This window comes from Drepanopeziza brunnea (genome assembly GCF_022702325.1).
Source record: "Drepanopeziza brunnea f. sp. 'multigermtubi' strain 214-2 chromosome Unknown ctg1, whole genome shotgun sequence".
Taxonomy (NCBI): Eukaryota; Fungi; Ascomycota; class Leotiomycetes; order Helotiales; family Drepanopezizaceae; genus Drepanopeziza; species Drepanopeziza brunnea.
Window position 1 is genome coordinate 3,863,815 of NW_027094064.1, and position 19,254 is coordinate 3,883,068.

Here is a 19,254-nt window from a genome sequence, read left to right on the forward strand (position 1 = left end):
ACAGGCCCCACTTCATATCAGCCTCATGAACCTTCGACCTCAAGACTCCACTTCATTACCTCTACACCATTCACACCATCATCACCATCTACAACATCTGCCACAAGCAAACATTTAACATGGTTTGCGGAAAGTGCCAGAAAGTCACTAAAGCTACGACGCTCGCAACTCCAGGCGTTAAGAAAAAGAGTGAGATGTACTATGGCTCTCCTGCAGGCTCTTCAAAGAGTAGCGACAAGCCCAAGACTTCAGCGACGCTGGGAAATAATGGCATAGCGAAGGCAAGAGGATTATCACGCCCAGATTTTTACTTCATCCTAAAAAATTTTACAGAGTAAATTGCTATCGAAAGCCGCGAGAAACCCATACGCTACGTACTCGAGTTCCTGCTCGACGTGCAAGACGAAAATTGACCAAGGGCGGACGTATTGCCACAAATGCGCATACAAAGCAAATGGTATGAACCACTCGAAGCTACGCAGAGAATTTTCTAATAGAATCTAGCTTGTGCTATTTGTGGTAAAAAGGAATCAAAATCAACCGCTGCCGCTCCGGTCATCGCCGGACAAAAGTTCACTTTGAAGTGATTAGACGAACTTATAATAGGGTATGATCAGCATACGTTAAGGATAGGTGTTTATATGATACACAGCAAATTACGAGGGAGGCGTTCAGGATCAAAGGGTAGGAGTTTAGGATTTGGACAATTGCTAAGCGCGGAAATGAACACAGATTCCCAAAAGGAAATCCTCGTTCTCGTTACAACGATTTGATATAGAATTTGACTCTAGCCTAATGGACCTGTTTGCCTTGAATTTCCCGAATATACTGGATGCTAACGGTAGTAGGGATTCTGAGGCAATCGCCGTTTATGATATGGGATACCTTGCCATGCCCCCCCCCCCCCCCCCCCCCCCCCCCCCCCCCCCCGCCTCCCACGAAAAAGTTTGCTGCACCTAGCTGTCATTCTCCCACGAAGTATAAGGAACTGAAGATGAGCACGTAAAGGGAAAGGTCTGAGGCATATACAAGTCAGCGATTACTAACCGGAGTTGGAGGAGGCTAATTTTACTTATCTCGTCGGGGCATCAAGCCGTATCTCAGCCGTACTCGCATTTATTGGTTGTTGGACTGGCAGAGGTACAAACAAGCAATGCCTACAAGGCACCAGGGACTCCCGATCAGACTGATCTTTCGAGGACTATTTGAATTCAGAGTTCCGACTCTGGTCAGCAGCGCTTACTTGGTGGCCCAGTTTCTCTCTCAGGCACATTGGTCGCAATAATGATGTGCCAGATCTATGGGATGGTCATTCAAAGAAAGATGATGCACTGTGATGAGGTATTTGATCTAACGATCAATAATATTCAATCCAGGTCCCACCTCGCCAACCCCGTGTCGTCCAAGTTGCTGCTTTCCTCTGGTCTTTGTACAATCTTAAGATGTTTTTATCGGATTGGCCTCTGTATCGGACATAGTATGTCTGAGTTCCAGCTATCAAAAATCTTGTCAAATTTTTCTTTCATCGAATTGAGTACTGGTCTTCAGATTTTTCTAATGCGGTCCTTCGAGAATATCAAATAAACACGTTTTCTCCCTTTCTGAATATTTTTTGCGACTTCACAATTCTCCTTTTAAGGAGGCCGATGGTTTCCTATGCCGCAATATTAGTAGAGTCTGTTTCCCGTACATCAACCACCAAAATAAACTAAACATTGCTTTAGGTAGGCGCAGATTTTTCCTGTGCGCGCAAAATGGAATCCAGTTGCTTAGCCTTAAATATCGCTATTATAGATAATGAAGCTATTCGCAAAGTTACTTTGTCAGGAAATCGCCGATGAACATATAGAGATATAAGAGAACAGTGGATTCAACCTGGAATTCACTATGCATCGTAATAGTCTACGGTACGCAAGTTACTTTTTTCTTGCTCTTGCTATGATGGCCAATCCTATCACAATCGGAACAAGGGTCGGAGTTTCTAGTGCGCAATTGAGAACTCGATAGCACCACTTATCCTTGATTGTAGCCTTCGTTGCGGACGTTAGGAAGTAAGATCCAGCCTCGTCAGACAAGCTATGACAAATACACATTGGCAAATAACAGTCGCGAATTTTCAAGAGTATCAAAAGAGAGTACCCGCAGATGCCGTAGAAAGAAAAGGAATCGTAAAAAACCCCACTTACATGACCAAGGTCTCAAACGGCGACTTCTTTGAATCAGGCTATAATTGGGAGGCCATGTCGATAGGATTGGTGCTTTTCACAGGCTCCGTAGCGGCAGGAGTTCCAGAAGCAGGAGGAATCGAAGCGCCCGGGAGAAGATTGCCGGACCCGGTACCAGAAACGGTGCCGGTAAGCCCACCCAGGATTATAGTTAAAGGTCCGAGCTGAAATAGTAGCACTCAGACCAGATACTTTCTTTACAGGAGTTGAGCTATTATGACCAAAGGAATGTATCCACTCACAAGACCGCCAAGAGAATCGAGTTGGCGTCGAGATTTGGACGCGCTATGAGCGACGGGGAGGAGTCCGCCCAGTGGACTCAGGACGGATGTTAGGCTTGAAGTCGCGCCATATACCAGAACAGTGGCCCCTTAGATGTTGTCAGCTGTCGAAATTTGCGAAAGATGGGGTGGCTGGGGAGCGGTTTCTGGGGAGATGGCTATCAATCAGAAGTTTGTACCTGGAACGCTGGCCAAACCAGTGCCAACGCCCGGCAAAAGATCTAAACCTCCTCCCATTGCCTGTCGAAGCTTTTTTGAAAATTCAGCAAGCAAATACTGCGACAGCGCAACTACAATGGGTATGTTTAGACATACAGGAACGTGCAGTAGCGCCGAAGCGAACGAAGAAGCAGCAAGGATCAGAACGAAAGTAGAACGCATGATGATATGCTGAGTATATGAAATTTCTTTCGGTCGCTGGTTAAGACTAAGGACAAGTATTAGGTTGTGGATAGCACTGAATAGTAAGAGCGAGGAGAAATAGCAAATTAGTGGCCCTGGTAAATATATACCAAGTGCTGTGGCAAAATTCCATGACCACCAGATACAGGAAGTCAAACTCGTGAGAGACCATTCTGTGTGAGATTCCAAACCTCACCGAAATGCGGCCCAGATGCAGGCACGGGTGGTGTCACGGTGGTACGTGAGAGTATGTACTCCTGCTGGGCTGGACAGCACCAAGAAAATCTCGATCGTTATGCGTCTTGACAGGTCGTAAGCACATGACCATGGAACCGGTACACGTTGATAAAGATCCCCAAGTTTCCCAATTGACCATAGAATACGGGCAATCAAGACATTGACTACTGGGGTCGCAAGCCTAGCAAAAGGTATTCAATTGAGTAGGATAGAACCTGGAGGCCAGAGGAATCACCCATGGTGGAGGAGGATTGATAAAATACTTGAGCTCAGCATCATTGAGCCGAGAATGATCAGCACAAGAGTTTGAGTAGCATAGTCGTAACCACGTTGAATATATATGTTTATATATAATATATAATACAAAGCTCGCAAGCTCGCTTTGATAATCATAAACAGAGGTTGTTCTACTTAGTGACGCGCTAGTCTACCTCGTGACCGGAAGCACTCGCTAATTTAAGGCTGTTGATTCTGGTGAATCAAAACCGCGACAATGGCCTTTGTCTGCCGCAGATTGTGATCATCATCAACAACGCCAGACCCAACTACAACTCTCTTGATAACATGTAACAAAGTCACTATAGTACCAACTCGAAGTCATGAGCAGCGAGTCAGCGATGTCTTTCCTTGGCCCTTTTTCTAAGAAGATGAACTCGTCTGCCGAGGAGCCTTTCTTGGCACAGGGAACGGAACCCCGCCGCCGCCATTCGCGCTGGCCTCAAATCTCCACCATAATTCTTTCGACCACGACTCTCGTCTTTGGACTCCTCTCTATGTTCCTGCTCATTCAGTTGCAGGCGTGTTCTGTCCAAACCTTCAAGGATGGATACTCGACGGACTGGGGTAAAGCTTTCCGCCTCCTTGCCATCCCAGAACCTGGCAGCTAACAATCTTGCGCAGTGCCCGCCAAGGCATCCATCGAGCTGCAAAAGGTAACATATACCAGCGCCTTCCGATACAACGCGACTTCGCAAGACTACTATCGCGAGTTCGACCCTTCGGCTCCAAAATACATTGGGGAGCCCAGCGAAGAAATAGATGCGGCTTGGATGGAGCTCTTGGATGGCCAGTACCTGGAGCTGTCCGAGGAAGAGGCTTTGCAGCTTGATGACCCGGTCTCAATCAAAGGAACTTATTATGGCGAGTAAGAGGCCCCAAACGAAAAAACAAAAGCAACTTTATATTGACACACAGATAGGGTCGAGGTGATGCATTCCTTGCACTGCTTGAATGCAATTCGGAAAGCAATGTCCCCAGAATACTACTCAAAGCATGGCATGTACCATTTGCCAAAAGATCTGGAAAAGATTCACGTCGGTAAGATTCGAAGCTCTCAACGCGCTGGCAGCAAGGTGCTAACAGGTATGACGCATAGAACACTGCTTTGAGCAACTCCGACAAAACCTGCAATGCGCGGGCGACCTAACACCTCTCCTGTTACGGCCATATGGGGTGGAGCCTAATGTCAACTTGATCGGAACACCGCAGACACACACGTGTCGCAACTGGGAGGTCTTTCGCGCATGGTGGACAGAGAGAGGACTTAAACATGGTAATTTTAACAAACGTGGAACTTGAGTCGAGGGACGGCATAGATAAGACACGGTGCGAGAATTGTACAGTAAAGAGAGGTGTATGAATTAAAGATCGGCGTACGGCTTTTGATTTGGTCATCTGAGTAGTAGCGTCAGGCTAGCTATCGGTATTTAGAGAATACCAATGAAGCATTGGTACCCCCAAACCCGAAGCTATTTGAAAGTGAGACGTTGACAATCTTTCGTTGTGCCGAGTTGGGTATATAGTTGCAGTTGAAGTCAATGTCTTTGTTGTCAAGATTGAGAGTCGGCGGCATGATATTCTGAACATTTCATTAAGCAGGGTAAAGTGTCAGGTATTCTTTTCAAACTTACCTCTTTGGCGGCCAGGATCGCAAATACTGCCTCAATTGCACCCGAAGCTCCGAGGAGATGACCAATGGCGCCCTTCGTGCTGCTCATGGCAATGTCTGTTTCTCTCTGTACTCCCTCCTCGCCAAGCATGAGTGTTTTGATGGCCGCATTCTCGGCGGCATCACCGAGTGGAGTGCTGGTTGCGTGTGCGTTGATGTAGTCGACTTCTTTGGGCCGTATGCCTGCGTTCCTCAAAGCCCTCTTCATTGCCAATAGGGCCCCTACTCCATCTTCCCTTGGCGCGGTAACATGATATGCATCTCCGCTACATCCATAACCTCGTACTTCAGCATAAATATCAGCTCCACGAGCTTTAGCATGCTCCAACTCTTCCAGGACAACAACAGCCGCACCCTCGGCAATAACAAATCCGCATCTGTCTCGGTCGAATGGCCGTGAGGATGATGAAGGGTCGGCATTGAAGCCTGTAGCCAGGGAACGCGATCTTGCAAATCCTGCGATGGCAAGCGGGTGGATGCAAGACTCGGATCCTCCAGCAACCATGACATCTGCATCTCCAAAAGCGATGAATCGTGAGGCGTCACCGATAGCATGGGCACCAGTAGTACATGCAGTCGTGACAGCATGGTTAGGTCCTTGTAAACCATACTTCATTGAAATGTGACCCGCCCCTAGGTTGATCAGGAGCTGTGGAACAAATAGTGGTGATACTTTCTTGTAACCCTACGCTGGGCCTCAGCAAATGTATCCGTATTTATGCCTGAATCCAGAGTGTTCCGTACGTCTTTGTGATAAGCTACGCTGGTGTTGTAAAGCCCCTCGAGGTTGCCAATCCCGCTTCCCAAGCATACGCCCGTTGCCTCACAGTCCTCTTTTGTATTTGGTTTCCATCCAGCATCTTCAAGGGCCATATCTGTCGCAGCAATGGCGTATTGTGTGAACCGTGCCATCCGGCGCTCTTCGCCTCGTCCAAGCCAATCCGAGGCTTGCCACCCGCCCTCATGCTTGCTGCCCTCAGGCACAACGCCAGCCACGGTGCTGGGGAGCTCTCCCCAACGCGCAGAAGGTTCTCTGTTCGCGATGCTTACAATTCCGCAGTTGCCAGCAAGAAGTCGGGTCCAGGTGCGGCGGATGCCCACGCCCAAGGGGGTGATGGCGCCCAGGCCTGTGATTACCACTCGCCGCATTTTCTGTCCATGTTTTCAGTTACTTGCTTTACTATAGGAGGAGCGGCACGTGAGCGGCGCAAGATCAAAGAGGGAGAATATGTCAAGGGATTCGTTGAGCGCTGTAAGTGGGCAAAACAAGAGAGTCAAGGAAAATGAGATTGAACTGGAGTGCTGTGAGCCTCGAGCTAAGATTCTTGGTGGATCCACTCGTACTCGCTAGCCTGAGCTTAAACCCACCTCCTGTAGAATAGGCACATCATTTGTTTACATCGCTTGTCCGTCACAGATTCACAGTTTAAGCAGGTCTTCACGATCTATGGTCTCTTCTTACGCTCAGGGCCCATTTTCGCGAAGATCCAACTCCTCCCTCCGACTTTCTATCAATTTCCCTCTTGCATTGTCCTGGCAGGATCGATTAAAAGTCTGTGAATTTTCCAGCTTTCGAGTTTTCGAGCACAGTACCTCTAGGTATCATGGGCCGGCTAGCATGCGGACTGCCACCCTGGCTTTGTGGCATGGAAGAGAAGTTTGAACAACAAGTCACAAAGTAAAGCATGTGGCGTGTTTCGTTTGCAGAGCAGAGAGTCCGTGTCAAAGCTGGTGCTACTCGATGCCTGAACACTTTGTTTCTTTCTGGTGCCGCAGACTCGTTTCATGCAGCTTGCATGGACGACTCATCGTCGCACCCTTATTTTTGCTCGCCTTTCTTGACTCTTGAATTTTAATGACCAGTCGCAATGCTGGTCGAGACAGTTCCTATCCCAGCAGACTAGGTCTATCTATGTATGTAGTGTGGGATGCGAAGCCTCTTTTGGATCTCTAGTCGTGTATAGTGGGTATTTCGGGCCGAGATATCGGAACCGTCTAGGGAACTCCCATCCAACTTTGAATTGTGTGAATCTCACTGGCAGACCTTATCTGAACTCGCCCCTCCCCCGTAATCCCTCCCGTGCTTCATGTAAGTCAGAGAGTACTTTCCGTGTACGCTAACTAGCATTTGTCAGGGAACCGCTCTGTATACAGTTTCTTTTCTTATATACTGGTATCGTCTATGCTTTACAGAAATGGATTTCCAGACCGTTGATCATTCTCCGTGTCGCCAAGGTCCTTCACGATGGCCTCAGAATATAATGGAAAGTCGTCCGGAACGACTGCTCCAAAAATACGAAAGTACTATGACGAGATTGGAGACGAAAAGGATTGGGAAGTCAAGTTCGACGACCTCGAGATTGGCACACAGGAAGCCGACTCGCGTGTTTCTACGTCTGGGAATGATGCCCGAAGACTTGATCCAGTCACGGACCTCAAGCACCGGCTATCTATGTGGGGTATGTGGAATCATTCATCAACTGAAGGAGGGCCAGCTCTAACTTTCCAGATCCAAACTTACCCGTGGATGATCATACCGAACAAATGCCCAAGGTCGTTAGGCAGTCGAAATTTCTTGAGACCTCCTTAATCGACGATGTCGAGGTCTTTACCGAGAAGGAAGAAGAAGAGGACTCTCCATACCCTGAAGTCCGAGCTGCTGTACATAACTACGATGAAGATCTTCCTTGCAATACGATTCGTGCCTGGACAATTGGACGTATGTACGGCCCCTACCTCTTCCAGTCAATGTATCGAGGATTCTCGGAGCCGAGATCCAAAGATATTTACAGATCTCCTGATGTTGTGGAATTTAGCTCTGACCCTGATGTAGTGGGTTTGGTTTTTGTTGGAGCATCTGTCAATACTCTCTTTTCGCTGAGGGCGCCATCTATCGGTCTTGGTGCTCTCATTGCCCAAGTACGTAATAGAGGAAAATATGGTATCCCTTCGCAGAAATTATGTCGAGTAAGCATTTACTGACTCGCCGTGTCTCATAGATCATCGCCTGGCCTCTTGGACACGGGTGGGCAAAGGTCATGCCTACACGAAGATATAACACCTTTGGATTGAAATGGTCTCTCAATCCTGGACCCTTCAATATCAAGGAGCATACAATTATTGTCGTCATGGCGAGTGTCAGTTTTAGTGCTGCCTACGCTACAGATATTATCCTCGCACAGATTGCTTTCTACAAGCAGGATTTTGGGCTACTATTTCAGCTTATGTTGACCATCTCGACCCAGTCAGTAGGATACGGCATCGCAGGTGTGATGCGGAAGTACTTGGTCTACCCCGCGGCTATGATCTGGCCCGGAAATCTTGTCAGTGTCACACTGATGAACGCGATGTATGAAAAGGCGGCTCCGAATGACCCCAGCGTCCTTGGAGGGAACATGCCACGATACAGATGGTTCGCATACGTCTGTCTCGGCGCGTTCGTCTACTACTTTATCCCTGGTTTCCTCATGCAGTTCTTGAGCGTCTTCGCCGTCGCCACATGGATTGCACCCAACAATGTCGTTGTCAACCAACTATTTGGCGGTACCACAGGCCTTTCTTTACTGCCAATAAGTTTCGATGTATGCACTACTACTTAAATCCATCTTCTGGCATCTCAAAACCGAATGCTAACATCTCGGAACTCTAGTGGACGCAAATTTCAGGCTTCGTTGGGTCACCCCTCATCCCGCCATGGTTCGCCATTGCGAACACCATGATTGGTGTCGTTGTCTTCTACATATTCGGTGCCTCTATCCTCCACTACACGGGAACTTGGTCAGCAAGATATTTGCCAATGAGCGATAGCGTAACCTACGACAACACGGGAGTTTCATATAACGTAACCAGAATCCTGACACCCGAGTTCACTCTCGACATAGAGGCCTATAAATCCTACTCTCCGCTTTTCCTCTCGACCACCTTTGCGTTGTCATATGGGCTCTCCTTCGCTGCTATTGCATCCCTAATCGTGTATACATATCTTCACCACGGAGAACAGATATGGAACCAATTCCGCAACAGCACAAAAGAGGAGCCTGACGTTCACATGAAGATGATGAGCAAGTACAAGGAAGCTCCAACCTGGTGGTATCTTGTTCTGTTTGTATTGATGGTCGCTCTCAGTCTTGTTACCGTTCTCGCATTCCCAACCAATTTGAGTATGTACAGCACTATCTCACTCTCATCCTCACGGCTAATGATACCCAGCTTGGTGGGCATTCTTGCTTGCCTTGGGCATTTCCTTCGTATTTGCACTACCCATCGGAATTATCCAAGCTATCACCAACACACAGATTGGTCTGAATGTGCTCACCGAGTTCGTTTTCGGATATATCCAGCCAGGAAGACCACTGGCGCTGATGATCTTCAAAACATACGGTTACATTACTATGCAAGTCTCTCAATACGTTTGGCACTGGAACACCTCTAACGACGCAAGACAGGGCGCAAGCACTCGGTTTTGTTTCTGATCTCAAGTTCGGCCACTACATGAAGGTTTGTCCCAACTCCGAAGGTTTAATCCAGCGTTCGACATGCTGACACGAGCAGATCCCGCCGCGTACAATGTTTATGGCCCAAGTCGTCGCCACAACACTTTCCTGCTTCATCCAAATCGCTGTCCTTAACTTTGCGCTCAAGAACATCGATGGGATATGCACACCGCACCAGCCTCAGCATTTCACGTGTCCAGGAGGCCGAGTCTTTTTCTCCGGTAAGCCACCTCTATTTTCATACGATCCCCCTCCCTTGAATGAACGAACATTAACCGAATCACAGCTTCTGTAATCTGGGGCTTGATCGGGCCAGGCCGCATCTTCTCCCCCGGCCAGATCTACTCCGGCCTCTTCTGGTTCTTCCTAATCGGCGCCGCCCTCCCCGTCATCTTCTACTTCGCTGCCCGCAAGTTCCCCAAGTCCCCGATCAAATACCTCATGGCCCCGCTCCTCCTCGGCGGCGCCAGTGGCATCCCGCCCGCCTCGCCGCTCAACTACCTCTCCTGGGGTATCGTCGGCTTCATCTTCCAGCACTTGATCCGCAAGCGCTACTTCGGGTGGTGGTCGCGCCTCAACTACCTCACCTCCGCAGGCCTTGATCTCGGGCTGGCGCTGAGCACGCTGTTCATCTTCTTCGCGTTCACGCTGAACGGGGTGGAGGCGCCGGTGTGGTGGGGGAACACGGTGACGACGACGACGATGGATGCGATGGACACGGCTGTGCAGGCTACGGTGGGTCCGGGGGAGTATTTCGGTCCAGTTGTGTGGTGATTGAGATGAGCTCCTTGCGGATACCTATTTTTACCTGAGCTGCTCATTGTTCCTTACCTTATATGTAATCTTAACTACCTAACTATAATGTCTGTCACTACCATGCTGTAGATCGGCTCTCACCGAGACCTGGTTGGAGTATATATGCTATACAATAAGTCATCAACTTTAGCGACGCTGTCTGGGTCTGGGAATTTGAATTGGTCCTTGGTGCTTACAGGTAAGTATGCTTCCAAACATGCTCAGCAAACTTATACCATGTTTCTGATGTAGCCATAACGGCGACTGCCTACCCGACTCAAAGTATTGCTGGAGAACCTACTCGGAGCTACTTCTACCAAGAACAGCCCCCGAGACAAGAGCACTAAGGCCGAGTGGTACTTGATCATCGCAGACAAGCGTACCTACCTACTTACAACCGCCGCTCTCGCTTGAAAAGCAAGCGCCATCTCAAAGACCGCCCGAACGACAACAACATATCCATCCATCCATCCATCCACAAAGAAATAAGTCATGACTGCTCCTGAATGTTTTCCCAGCCACCTCACCTTGAGCCCACAGATATCAAGACCGGATACCCAACCGAGAAAAAGGCTCCCCCGCCCGAAGCATTACCCCTCTTCTAGGAGTGGGATACCCAAACCCGAGGATTCTCGTCTAATCCCAGAGCACCGAATTCTCATCAACCTTGGACTTTGAACACGATAATTTACGCTCCGTGGTGGGGGTGTCACGTTTCTACCATGAAAAAGGTAAGGAGGAGGAAGAGATCTTTGTCAGAGCTGACGATTCATGATAGATTTGGCTTGTGGGAGCGGATTGCCAGCAGACGAGGGAAGAAGGCGGCGGTGTCGACGCCCAGGTGAAAAAGCCGGGATGAATAAAAAAACTTCTTGGATGAGCTAAGCGGATAGATAGGTTTGAAGATCAGATTGCGTAGAGAAAAGAAGGAAGCTTGGTAGACGGATAGATTATGGGTTGCCGGGTCTGAAGTGCTCAAGTCTTGCAGCTTGGGAAGTCGGAAGCGGATCTGAGATGTTGTTGTTGGTGCATAAGCGCACCTTAGCGATACAGGAGGGGGTTCAACTTGGGTTCTAAAGAATATGTGATGCATAGAGAGAATTTTCTGCCTCGGGTACAGGCCGGCGAGGTCTGGGGTACCGGTCGTTCATTCCTTCAATGCCTGGTAGGGGGATTTGTCTTCCTGAAGGACGCCAGCGTCAACGCACTTTCCTTCCTCATCACACTAGCATTTACCTGGACATCACTTCACTTCGATAAGGACAGACACTGTCAGTGTCCCAGGTATCAGGTACTATCATTAATTCAGCAGCATCATCAAGGGAAAATGAATCCCGATCTCCGGTCAGCTTGGTTCTCTTCGCATTACGAGGAAGTGTGCGTACCCCGATTCTCGCGTGTGATAACATAGGGTCAAACTAACATACTGACTGGGTGTATTGATTAAATACAGAACTGGCCATAGCACGCGCAAAATAGCACTTGAAATGCTGCGAATGTCAGATCGGCCGATTACCCGATCGTCTTTTATTCTCGATAACGCCTGCGGTCCTGGAATATTGGCAAGTGTTGTTCCATGTTTGTCTTCAAACAAGCGGCGGTATATCTGTGTTGTGTGTGCTCTTGGTCAAGGTCACCGCTGATGTTCTCGTCTTCAATAGACAAGTGTCATCAAGGAGCAACACCCATATGCCGAGATCGTGGCCACGGACGAAAGCCCATACATGATCCAGAGTCTCGAAGCACGAAAGTTCGCCAATGGCTGGACTGACGTCGAGACCAGTATCACGGACGTTCATTCCCTTTACGGATTCAAAGACAACACGTTCTCGCACGTCTTTACCAGTCTTGCTCTGAGCCCGGTCGCAGAACAGGCTAACATAGCCATCAAAGAGGTCTTGCGAGTACTGAAGCCGGGAGGGGTAGCTTTTTTCTCAACCTGGGGAGGTATGTCCCCTTGCGTTGGGATTTTGCGAATTGTTAGAATGATTATGGAGACATTGGATTGCTGACCGAATTGGAAAAGATTATCGAGTGCAGGCAGCGTTTTACGACGCAAGCCTCATTGTTCGACCCACAGAGGAACCCAATGTTTCGTTTTCTCTTCTGACCGAATGGACACAAGAAGCATGGCTAACGACACAGCTCGAGATCGGCGGTTTCGAGAAAGATTCGATTATAGTCAACTATTGTACGACTTCCTGGGCCGCACCGACTGCTAACAAGCTGATCGACAACATGATGATTTACAAGCGCGAGCAGCAACCGGCGTTCTTTGCAGGATACAGCAAAGAGGAAGCAAATAAGTTCAACTACTGGTAAGTTCACCGGACAACCGTCAATTGCAATACCAATCTGACTTTGCTTCCAGTCTTAGACGGCAGCTAGAGTGGCTGAAAAAAATTGATGAAAGCGATCAGCATTATCTTAGGACGGGGGCCTGGATTGGTAGATGCCGGAAGGGGACTAAGGCACCGGAGTTGTAGGCAAGTTTTCTAGAAGCGCATACTGTTGATGAGAAGGGCAGCGAAATCAAACTGTGTTCGCGTTATGCCTGTGAGATTCTGAGGAGCTGTGAGGAAAAAGGTCTAAACAAGTTGAAATTGGACAAGAGAGAGAATCCTCGATCACCATAACTGGCCCGGAGTGGTTGGCCGAGGCGAGTCCGGGGGGCATATACACAGCTGGACTGAAGGGATCACTTTGGTCTGCTGCAGCGGCCTGAGAAGTCGAAACTCCATTTGGACGGTACTGTATCGACCTTGGGCGTAGCGGCCGGATGGTATTTTCGTGCCCCGGGGCCTTTCGAGGTGAAAATTCAGGCCTAGAGGATTTGGGGAAAACAAATGTTTGAATTGCGTATTCCGCTTGTTGCAATATATGCAAATGTTGAATCATGAGATATTATTGACCGACGTTCGTGGAAGCCAACCTCGGTCACGAGATAGATCACGAGACGAGACAGTCAGAGCGCTCGCTTTCCACCCCAACTGGAAAGACACGTGATGAGCTACTGGCACTAGCGTCAAAGTGGCCCAAGCTCCAAATTTTTCAAGTACTTAACCTCGCCTCCTCCCCGCCTTGCTCTTCTTTCTTCTTTTCTCTTCATACTTACCTTCTTGGAAGCATGCCGCTCACAAATGGCGTTGCTTACGATACGAGACCTCCATTGCACATCGGGGCGTCAAGAATCGTTGACTTGGATTCGTCCACGTCACTGGGGGAATTTTTGATAGCTTCATTGCTGTACGCAATACACTTTTCATTGGGACTTGGGCTTTGTGCTCGGGCTTGAAGAAGAGGCAGCGTCATGGTACGGCCACAGCGATGGTTTGCGTCTGTTCTTCCCGTTGACATATAAATGCGATGCGGAAGGTATGGTGAGGGTGGGCATCCGTACTGTTGAGGCATTTCCTGGAGACAAGTCTTATTTTTTGGGAAGATCAGGAGTGATGCTCGTGACGATGTACCCAACAGATATTCACATCCACACTCTCAATCCCTCGGATTTCTCGTCGAGATCTCCGAAGCCCTGTTCTTGCCTCGACCTCCATGACGTCCAACCCCGCTCCATACCCCTCCAGATCTCACAGCTAAGTAAATGCCATCTCCAAGCAAGACAACGACGCCAACGACAACGACAACCACCTCCGTAGCAACCACCGTCATACTCGTCGCCCTCCTCCTCACAGCCCTCTTCCCGACCATCTTCCACCAGATCTGGAGCCTCCCCTTCACCCTCCTCTCACCCCCCTCCAGCACCTCCCAACAACACCTACACCAACAAAAACCCCACCTCGAGCCCGGCCCAATGTCCTGGTTCCAAAAGTCGCTCACCCTCCCCTCGAAATCCCGGGGCTCCTACCTCATCACTGACACGATCCTGAAGGAGCTGCCCGAGATAAGAGGGTACAAGGTGGGCCTGCTGAACCTGTTCATCCAGCACACGAGCTGCGCGCTGAGCCTGAACGAGAACTGGGACGAGGATGTCCGGGAGGACATGAGCGATGCGCTGGATCGCATCGCGCCCGAGGATAGGAAGGGCGAGCTGTACAGGCACAGTGCCGAGGGGCTGGATGATATGCCTGTGAGTTGGTTGTTTGGTCTGATCTCAGCTTTGCTGCTGTGCTCGCTAGCTATGGGGGAATTGCATAACATTTTGGGGGAGGGGGGCTCTGTTTCCGGACATTGGAGTGACCGCGGAGCACGCTTCTTCCTTGGAGGGAGACATCACAACTATTGGGTATTCGGATTGGGCAAAGGCTAACTTGACGCTCCCCAGGCACATATCAAGAGCGCGTTGATTGGGGCGAGTGTCACGATCCCGATCAAGGACGGCAAGCTGGCGACTGGGACGTGGCAGGGCATCTGGTACCTGGAGTTTCGGGCGAGCAAGCATCAACGTAAGGTGGTGGCTACTATTCAGGGAGAGAAGATTTGAATTGGATGAGGGACTGAGCTGGGAACTACGATCTTGGGAGGGAATGCCGGTGCATAAATCTGGAGTTGATGGGTTGATACCTGGAGATACTGGAGGCACCGAATGCATGATATTGTGGAAGTTTTGTTGCTGCTTATAGCACAAAGCTTGGTCTTTCCAAGTCTTTGAGACTGCCTGAGAAATGTTAACTCTCTTCCCATGTAGCGTTCTGTGTCTACGGCAGACAACTTTTCTGATGGCCGATTACGAAGTAGAAAACCCTCATGTGGTATCACATCCAGATAACCCGTGCTATTTTGCGAAACCTCTGAACGCCATTCCATGCTAGAAACATTCCGCCGAAACACTCTAATCGCCATTCTCTTCCTTCATCTCCTCATCACCGCCAGCCAAGACCTTCGTTTGCGGTACGTATCCCCCCTCTGGTCCACTGCCTGGAGTCACAGCTACAACTTTCCCGTCCTCGTCCACGAACTCGAAGTTATATCTCGAAAGCAGATGCGGAATAGCAGATAATTGAGGTCCGTATCTTGCTGTATTGTCGTAGAGCTCGAACAAGGGAACAGCTAAGAGCTTCATGTTCTTTGGGACGCTCAAAACCTCTGTAACGTCATCAGACAAATTCAAGTTCCTATGTCCACCTGGAGAGGCTTACTCTGTCTCGGAAGCTGAATGAAATACAACTTCTTGCACTCCTTCGGCCTCGTAACATGCGCTGGGATGAACGGGTACATGAACGTCTCGAAATTCGGCCTCCACCACTGCGCCAGCGTGTCGCCAATCTCCCACTCCTCGTTGACGCCCTCGCCGCTGAACTGCGTCCCGACGGGCGCCAGCCGCTCGTTCAGCCGCATCTTGAAGCCCTCGATCTCGTCGTCGTCCTCCTTGAGGTAGTCACCGGGCAGCTTGAAGAAGGCGTTCGCGATCTGCAGCATCAGGATGTGCGGGTGGTTGTGCTCGTGGCAGACGAGGATGCCCTCGCAGGTGCGCCGCATGCCGTGGACATCGTAGTGCTCTTCGAGGCGCTTGAGGCGCGCGAGCACTGAGGGGTCTTCCTCTGGCTGCGTCTCTTTGGTGCCGAAGGTGTAGTTGGAGAGGGGGAAGAGGCGGATTGTTTTGGGCTGGTTACCGTTGAAGTCTTTGGGGAGGATCGGAGGGTAGGAAGTCTGCAGCGCGGTTGTGGTGATTGTCGCCATTGCTATGTAGTGGTGGGATAGAATTGGAAATTGGAAGGAGTTGAGCATCTGAGAGCTTTGGATAGCTAGGCTCTACCGGTGATTACCCGAGAGAGGCTAATTAGACAACCACTGCGAGTACATTATTTCTTCTACTTCACCTAGGAGCATTACCACTAATTGGAATTGGGAAGAAGTGCAGTTTCATTAAATTGCGAGTAATATCCATACAATGCCATCAGAAAGCAAAGTTTCATTCAAAAATAAATGTCCCAATAACCATTGGCATTTGTAACTTAAGTATCTGGCTGAACATTATTCTACACAAGTACAGCTTTCAGCCTGGTAGCAGTCTGCCCCGAATGCAGGTCCGGAACTTAATATCCATCTCAATGTTTCATCTGCATTAGCTTCTTCTGCACAAGACTGGGTACATAACGGGCCACAGGTTTGGTAAAGACTTTCATATTTACAATAACAAATTCCCTCAACTCCTGCCACACAACATCTATCTTTGTCCAAGTGCCTCATTTGTAATCCGCTGCGACTCATTGATCTCTGCAGCAGTACCTTGGGGTGCAAGGGGGTAGGCGGTTTCTGGAAGGGACTCGAGATGAGCTCTGTGGTGTTCGTTTGCCTGCAGAAGTTAGCTGAAATCTGCAAAGTCTAATTGAGATCGCATGAATATGCGTATTCAATAAAGGGTGTATCGCCCGGATAACCCATCATGGAGCGACCTACAAATGGGAGACCACAGTATGTGCACATGGCAATCTGGGGCTTGTCGGTATTGATGAAGATTCTTGGATGTCCCAGTGGTCCACCACCTCCATCACAGGATACCATTCTATCGTGTGTCCAGCGAACAGGCTGCTTGTGGATCAAGTCAATGGCAGCTTGAGGAGCAGGCTGTGAAAACATTAGATAAAGTCCCACGAACACGGGGGAATCAAATCGAAGCCAATTGCAGGGGCTCTATTGTAAGTCTGCACTTACCTGCATTTCCATGATTGTCGCCTCGAATCTAGGCCCCGACATAGCATTAGCCCTTGGGTTCTGACTGCGCGACCACACAGCAGCTCTGTTCGGTGCCTGTTGAGCTCTTGATTTCTCAGCATCTGCGGTGTTCTCCGAGAGAAGTGCTTCTCTATGGGGTGTCTTGATTGGGACCTCGTTGGTCTTCGAGACATTCGGGACTGGCTTGGAGGAGTTGGGGGAGCTGATTTCCTGCTTGTCATTTGCAGAGAAAGCATAGGTTCGTCTCGCCGACGCTGAGGCAACCCGGGGGAGCTGCAATACAGCTTTTGATCTGGCGGTGGAAAGCATTTTGTCGGTGGTTCAATTGCTTGAGGCGCAAGTTTGGAGAGCGTCGTCGTTGCTTCAAGCTACTGTAGCTCGGCTTGGCGAGATAAGTATTTCAGCACAGTCGGCGAAAAACAAAACCCGTCATCGGGAAACTTGACCGAGGCTTCCACCCTCATAACCACGACTGTCACTTGAGTTACTCCTGTGGCTCCTGTGTAGATACACTAATAAAGCAGGCAGAACTGGACCTCATAATCCACACATTAGGAGAGACGAGGATTACAAAGACTCTATTCCGACAATCTATCACCATCATCCGACTCCAAGATGTCCGCCGCAAGCCCACCAGGTAGTGCGCCGAAATCGATGTCTTCCAGACTTCTGACTATGAAGTTTATGCAAAGAGCTGCGCACTCATCGCCATCTGCCTCCTCAACCGTCTCCCCAGATGAGCCTGCACCCAAGCGCCGGCGGACAGATTCTGCATCGAATCCTACCAAGACCGACGTCGATGCGCTCACAGATCGTAAAGCTGTTGAAGCCGCGATGGCAAGTGAGGAAGCTAAGCGCCAGGCTGCCTTGGAGAAACAAGCAGCAGAGGCTGGCGATACAAGATGGGTTCTGAGCTTTGAGGACCAAAAGCACTTGGCTCCCTCCCCGATCCTAGCTTTACGAGTGGTCCAGACTGGCTTCGCAAGTCTCGACGCTTCCCCTTCATCCGCAAAAGTTGAGTATGATGAGGAGGAGGAGGAGGACAAGCCCGTGATGATTGGAAGGAGAAGCTATGGCAGATTCAACAAGGTCTTGGAGGTATGATAATTGCTACAATGTACGAACGAAGCTTAGGTGCTAATTACACGCAGAAACAACAAAATCCTTCAATGGAGGATTCCTCTGAATCTGAGGATGAAGAAGATGACAAGTTATCTGGCTCGGACAGCGATTCTGACGACCCTACAAGTGCTCTGATCAAGTCGACTCGTCAGGAGGTTTCTGATCGAGCAAGAGCGGATCGTAAGGTCAATAGCCGCGCGTCCAAGGCCGAATCTGAGGAGACAGCCAAGACAAGAAGAAAGGGCTTGGTAAATTTGAACGGGATGACGAGCCTGAGTGGAAAGCCAGACAGGCAGGCGCAAGTTCCCCCAGGTTTTACTTGTTACATCTGCGGTGGTCCTCACTTCAAGAGAGATTGCCCGAAGAGCAAGCGGAGTCACTTTGGAGGTGATGATGGCCCACCCAGAAAGACCATGAGGCTCCAGTGATTTCAGAACCTGCCACCTGGTTCATCATAAAGCAACTGGAGGCAAGAGCGCCTACCGTGCCACGAGTCATGTTACGGAACCACACATTATCAGCGGGAAGATTTTGATTCAGGCAGCAGAGACGATTCGGATAAATAGGAATATAGGCCTAGAAACCGCTACCCGGTAAGCTCTAGAGGCCAGTAAGGCTTGCCCGTCAAGCGTGGCTGTTTGCCCTGCCGAGGAGAGGAGAACGAGAGAATGAAATGCATTAGAATCTGCTCCATTCTCGCTTGAAATTGATAGACTCTCCCCAGAAAAAACCATCCAGATGCATACGTCTTCCTTTCCAATTGTCTCCTTCTCCTCTCCATCACAGCCCACATCTGACGAACCAAGACCTCTCAATGAATCACTGCATACCAATGTATAAGTCACGATTCGGGATGAAGCCGCGTCTCTAACCAACTAACAAGATCTCAGAAACCCCTTCCAGATGATGATCACAGTACCAAACTTTGGAGACTTATTCCGAGTATATAAGAGCTGTTCAGAGGCGGAGAAATGAGGTTGAACCCTCTTCCATAGGGCCGGGAGAAAGGGACCGTTTTCCAAGTCCGAACCAGTGCCAAAGCGGAAATAGTCGCCGTTATCTACCCACTTTCTCCATCCAGGTCACGATGGTCACATGGATAGCGAGCACTACTGCTT

At 49.5% G+C, this 19,254-nt stretch overlaps 9 protein-coding genes across 9 annotated transcripts; 6 read left to right on the top strand and 3 right to left on the bottom strand.

Annotated features, from left to right (window-relative positions):
• Positions 1–119: 119 nt before the first annotated feature.
• Positions 120–587, top strand: L3040_000671 (uncharacterized protein; the record flags this gene model as incomplete). Its single annotated transcript, XM_066155261.1, has 3 exons — positions 120–281; positions 334–457; positions 505–587. 3 exons carry the CDS (start codon positions 120–122, stop codon positions 585–587), a joined length of 369 nt encoding a protein of 122 aa, XP_066013297.1.
• A 3,157-nt stretch (positions 588–3,744) lies between these two features.
• Positions 3,745–4,723, top strand: L3040_000672 (uncharacterized protein; the record flags this gene model as incomplete). The annotated part of the gene is made up of 4 exons (XM_007288228.1): positions 3,745–3,988; positions 4,046–4,289; positions 4,344–4,462; positions 4,521–4,723. 4 exons carry the CDS (start codon positions 3,745–3,747, stop codon positions 4,721–4,723), a joined length of 810 nt encoding a protein of 269 aa, XP_007288290.1.
• A 118-nt stretch (positions 4,724–4,841) lies between these two features.
• Positions 4,842–6,242, bottom strand: L3040_000673 (uncharacterized protein; the record flags this gene model as incomplete). The annotated part of the gene is made up of 3 exons (XM_007288227.1): positions 4,842–5,003; positions 5,056–5,778; positions 5,838–6,242. 3 exons carry the CDS (start codon positions 6,240–6,242, stop codon positions 4,842–4,844), a joined length of 1,290 nt encoding a protein of 429 aa, XP_007288289.1.
• A 1,096-nt stretch (positions 6,243–7,338) lies between these two features.
• Positions 7,339–10,360, top strand: L3040_000674 (uncharacterized protein; the record flags this gene model as incomplete). The annotated part of the gene is made up of 9 exons (XM_066155262.1): positions 7,339–7,552; positions 7,603–7,812; positions 7,927–8,012; positions 8,093–8,674; positions 8,743–9,253; positions 9,303–9,486; positions 9,539–9,590; positions 9,645–9,807; positions 9,873–10,360. The coding sequence occupies 9 exons, from the start codon at positions 7,339–7,341 to the stop codon at positions 10,358–10,360; spliced, it is 2,490 nt and encodes an 829-aa protein (XP_066013298.1).
• A 1,597-nt stretch (positions 10,361–11,957) lies between these two features.
• On the top strand, positions 11,958–12,867 carry L3040_000675 (uncharacterized protein; the record flags this gene model as incomplete). Its single annotated transcript, XM_066155263.1, has 4 exons — positions 11,958–11,981; positions 12,043–12,328; positions 12,408–12,699; positions 12,753–12,867. 4 exons carry the CDS (start codon positions 11,958–11,960, stop codon positions 12,865–12,867), a joined length of 717 nt encoding a protein of 238 aa, XP_066013299.1.
• Positions 12,868–13,982: 1,115 nt separating this feature from the next.
• Positions 13,983–14,822, top strand: L3040_000676 (uncharacterized protein; the record flags this gene model as incomplete). The annotated part of the gene is made up of 2 exons (XM_007288224.2): positions 13,983–14,468; positions 14,664–14,822. The coding sequence occupies 2 exons, from the start codon at positions 13,983–13,985 to the stop codon at positions 14,820–14,822; spliced, it is 645 nt and encodes a 214-aa protein (XP_007288286.2).
• Positions 14,823–15,170: 348 nt separating this feature from the next.
• Positions 15,171–16,018, bottom strand: L3040_000677 (uncharacterized protein; the record flags this gene model as incomplete). The annotated part of the gene is made up of 2 exons (XM_007288223.1): positions 15,171–15,424; positions 15,478–16,018. The coding sequence occupies 2 exons, from the start codon at positions 16,016–16,018 to the stop codon at positions 15,171–15,173; spliced, it is 795 nt and encodes a 264-aa protein (XP_007288285.1).
• A 487-nt stretch (positions 16,019–16,505) lies between these two features.
• Positions 16,506–17,323, bottom strand: L3040_000678 (uncharacterized protein; the record flags this gene model as incomplete). Its single annotated transcript, XM_007288222.1, has 3 exons — positions 16,506–16,634; positions 16,739–16,906; positions 16,994–17,323. 3 exons carry the CDS (start codon positions 17,321–17,323, stop codon positions 16,506–16,508), a joined length of 627 nt encoding a protein of 208 aa, XP_007288284.1.
• Positions 17,324–17,629: 306 nt separating this feature from the next.
• On the top strand, positions 17,630–18,564 carry L3040_000679 (uncharacterized protein; the record flags this gene model as incomplete). Its single annotated transcript, XM_007288221.1, has 2 exons — positions 17,630–18,112; positions 18,166–18,564. The coding sequence occupies 2 exons, from the start codon at positions 17,630–17,632 to the stop codon at positions 18,562–18,564; spliced, it is 882 nt and encodes a 293-aa protein (XP_007288283.1).
• Between the last annotated feature and the right edge of the window lie 690 nt (positions 18,565–19,254).